The 3,230-nt window shown below is 38.5% G+C and overlaps 1 protein-coding gene across 1 annotated transcript in view; it reads left to right on the plus strand.

The window, feature by feature from the left end:
• Positions 1–879, plus strand: part of LOC138830361 (C-C motif chemokine 3-like) — a 2,454-nt gene extending 1,575 nt beyond the window's left edge. Inside the window, exons 2-3 of the mRNA XM_070026736.1 lie at positions 1–99; positions 405–879. The exon at positions 1–99 is cut by the window's left edge and continues 16 nt beyond it. Coding sequence (XP_069882837.1) covers positions 1–99; positions 405–495 — 190 coding nt within the window. The 3' untranslated portion in view covers positions 496–879. The remainder of the gene's footprint in view (positions 100–404) is intronic.
• Positions 880–3,230: the final 2,351 nt, after the last annotated feature.

Genomic DNA, 3,230 nt, shown 5'->3' on the forward strand with positions numbered 1-3,230 from the left:
ACCTACCTGCTGCTTTTCCTACGTCTCCCAACCAATCCCTCTGAATCGCATGGTTTCCTATTATAAGACCAGTGGCGCCTGCCTCAAAGAAGGTATCATGTAAGTACCAATCCCTCTGTCCACTCCTGAGGAGGTACAGGACATGTGAGGGAGGAGTAGATCCCTTAGGAGTGGATCTGGGGCAATTGGTAAGGGCATCAGATAATGGATTAGAAGCTTGTGGGAGGGGAGTCTATAGTACATGCTGGTCACAGAGAGAGGCTGCTGGGCTACTTCTTGGCATGGGCTAGGTATGCAAGGAACACCTGCCCAGAAGTAGAGGGAAGGTAATACAGAAAGGTACACCAGAAAGGAAATTATGACTATCCTTACTAATTAGCTATGTGCTTCTACTCTCTCCATAGCTTTCTCACCAAAAAGGGTCGTCATATCTGTGCCAACCCCCGTGATACCTGGGTCCAGAAACATATCCAAAAACTTGACATGAATCCGTGAATGGTCCTGCAGGAACCAGAGATTTGAATTGATTGGGGAACCAAAGAAGTTCCCAAGTCCCCCTCTCTCTCCCCTATGAATTCCTCCCTTCCACTAATCACACTGTGAAATCTTAACTTTAGTTAAGCAACTTAAATATTGCAAATCATTTTGTCTATTTGATGCTTTTGCTAAGAAGTCATAGAATATCCTCTTATTCCCAGACCCACTTTCTGTCAGTAGTTGGCTTGTATTTAGAGTGATTGTGAATGATGTTTTTTTTCCCTAGGTGGTCATTGAACATCATCAGATGTTTACTGATTTATAAGCCCTTTACTATATTAAATATGTATGTATACATATATATATGAACAATAAAAGTTCTTTTTTGTTTTCCTAAGTAAATCTGGGACTCCTGGTTATGTTTTTGTTTTCATTTTCCTGACAAATCACATTCATTGGCTGAAAGAAATGAGAGAAAATGTTGGGTATCCTGTTAAAGAGAAAAATGGTTTAAGTGTCAATCTAACAACACTAGGCTTTATGCTAGTCACATATTCTCCATAATATGAAAAAGCAAACCTTTTTAAACAAATGCAAATTTATATGTACTAGAAAAATCCACCCATTGAATAAACACCAAAGCAAACCATTTTATCATGCATACAGATGCATCTTCTACATAAAGCTTTCTTGAGAATAAGGCTCAGCTATCTTTGAGGACTCACTTGAACCATGAGCTACACTGAGCTTTACATGCATTTCCTAACTTTCAAACTTCAAAGCTTTATATTTTCTGAGAGTTTGAGACACTTACCCAAGTTTAAACATCAAGTAATGTTGAACTCAAACCTACAGATCAGACCAAGTTTCATATTCTTAAGTAACCACTGAGAAAGTGTCTCTCCAAGTGATCCATGTCTCCTATGAAACTGAATTAATAGGAAACTACAGTTCCCTGGTAGAAGAGAGCCTACACCAGGCAAGAATCATCCGGTTGGATGAGGATATGGCAAGGTGACTCAGCCCTCTAGTCTCTCCCAGTATATCATGTCATTCGACTCAAGCCAGTCAAGCAACAGATCTCTATTCAGTTACTGATTTCCAAAGACTTTCTCAGCTGATTGTTATTGTGAAGTCATGGGGGATCTTTTACTTCTTTTTGCTTAAGTGTTTTCTAAATTTCACCATACTTGAATTTTTAATAACAAATGACACAATGCAAGTATTTGTTTCATTTTGCTCTAAGAAGAAAATGCCAAAGACCTACTGTTTGCTGAACTTATGACAGACCCTGTGCATCTTGTTCTTGGCTGAATCTCCAAATTCTTAGTATGTACTCAGTAATACTTGTGACATTGCCTCAATACTGCATAGCCATGAGTTCTATTTATGTGGATTCAATCAACAACAAGATGTATATATATGTATATATATATATATTACATATATTATATTTGTAAACCATATATATGCATATATATATATGTATATATATATATATATATATATATATATGGCTTACTGAGGATTAAACTCAGAATCTTATTCTTGCTAGACAAGCACTCTACCTCCTGAGCCATGCCTCTAGTCTCTTTTTGCATTGGTTATTTTCAAGGTAGAGTCTCTCTTTATGCTCTGGCTGGCCTGGACTGTAATCTATTTATGTTTCCCTGTCTCAATAAGAATGACAGGTATATACCACCATACCCAGCAGTTAATTGAGATGCAGTTTATTTTTTTGTTTTGTTTTGTTTTGCCAGTCTGAGGTTTGAACTCAGGACCTGGGCATTGTCCCCAGGCTTCCTTTGCTCAAGACTAGCACTCTACCACTTGAACCACAGTGCTACTTCTGGCTTTTTCTGTTTATGTGGTACTGAGTAATCAAACCTAGGGCTTCATGCATGTTAGGCAAGCACTCTACCACTAAGCTACATTCCTGGCCCATAGATGCAGTGTCTTGTAATTTTGTTTTTGAGGGCCTGGACTGGCCTAGAACTGTGATTCCCCAGATCTTCACCTCCCAAGTAGCTAGGATTATAGGCTTAAACCATTGCACCTGACTAGAAAATGTTTTTTTAACTGCATTTGTACTGAACATATACAGACCTTCTTCTCGTCATCACTCCCTAAACAATAAAATATAAAAAACTACCTGCATAGCATTTACATAGTATTAAGTATAGTAAGTACTGTGGGATTTAAAGTAGGATATGAATAGGTCATATGCAAATTATTGTGATTTTTTTTTTTTTCATCGGTCGTGGGGCTTGAACTCTGGGCCTGGGCACTGTCCCTCAGCTCTTCAGCTCAAGGCAAGCGCTCTACCACTTCAGCTACAGCGCCACTTCCGGTTTTCTGGTGGTTTATTGGAGATAGGAGTCTCACGGTCTTTCTTGCCCGGGCTGGCTTTGAACCGAGATCCTCAGATCTCAGCCTCCTGAGTAGCTAGGATTACAGGCGTGAGCCACCAGCGCCCGGCTATTATTGTGATTTTTATATAAGGGATTCAAGTATCCTGTCTCAGGAACCTGGGAATCAATTCTCCAACAGGTACTGATGAATAATTGTGTTTCCAAAATAAACAAACAGCAAATAAGTTAATAAGTAAATAATGATTATTCTCTACAAAGTAGACGAGATAAAGTAGAATATTTGATCTTCATTTTTTCATTTTATCCTTCTTTGTCCCTTACAAACCATAAGAGGTATAATAACACCCTATGACAAGAAGAATTTGAAATCTGAGAAGGATG

Source organism: Dipodomys merriami, unplaced genomic scaffold (assembly GCF_024711535.1).
Source record: "Dipodomys merriami isolate MVZ:Mamm:240054 unplaced genomic scaffold, mDipMer1.0.p SCAF_19, whole genome shotgun sequence".
In the NCBI taxonomy this organism is placed as follows: Eukaryota; Metazoa; Chordata; class Mammalia; order Rodentia; family Heteromyidae; genus Dipodomys; species Dipodomys merriami.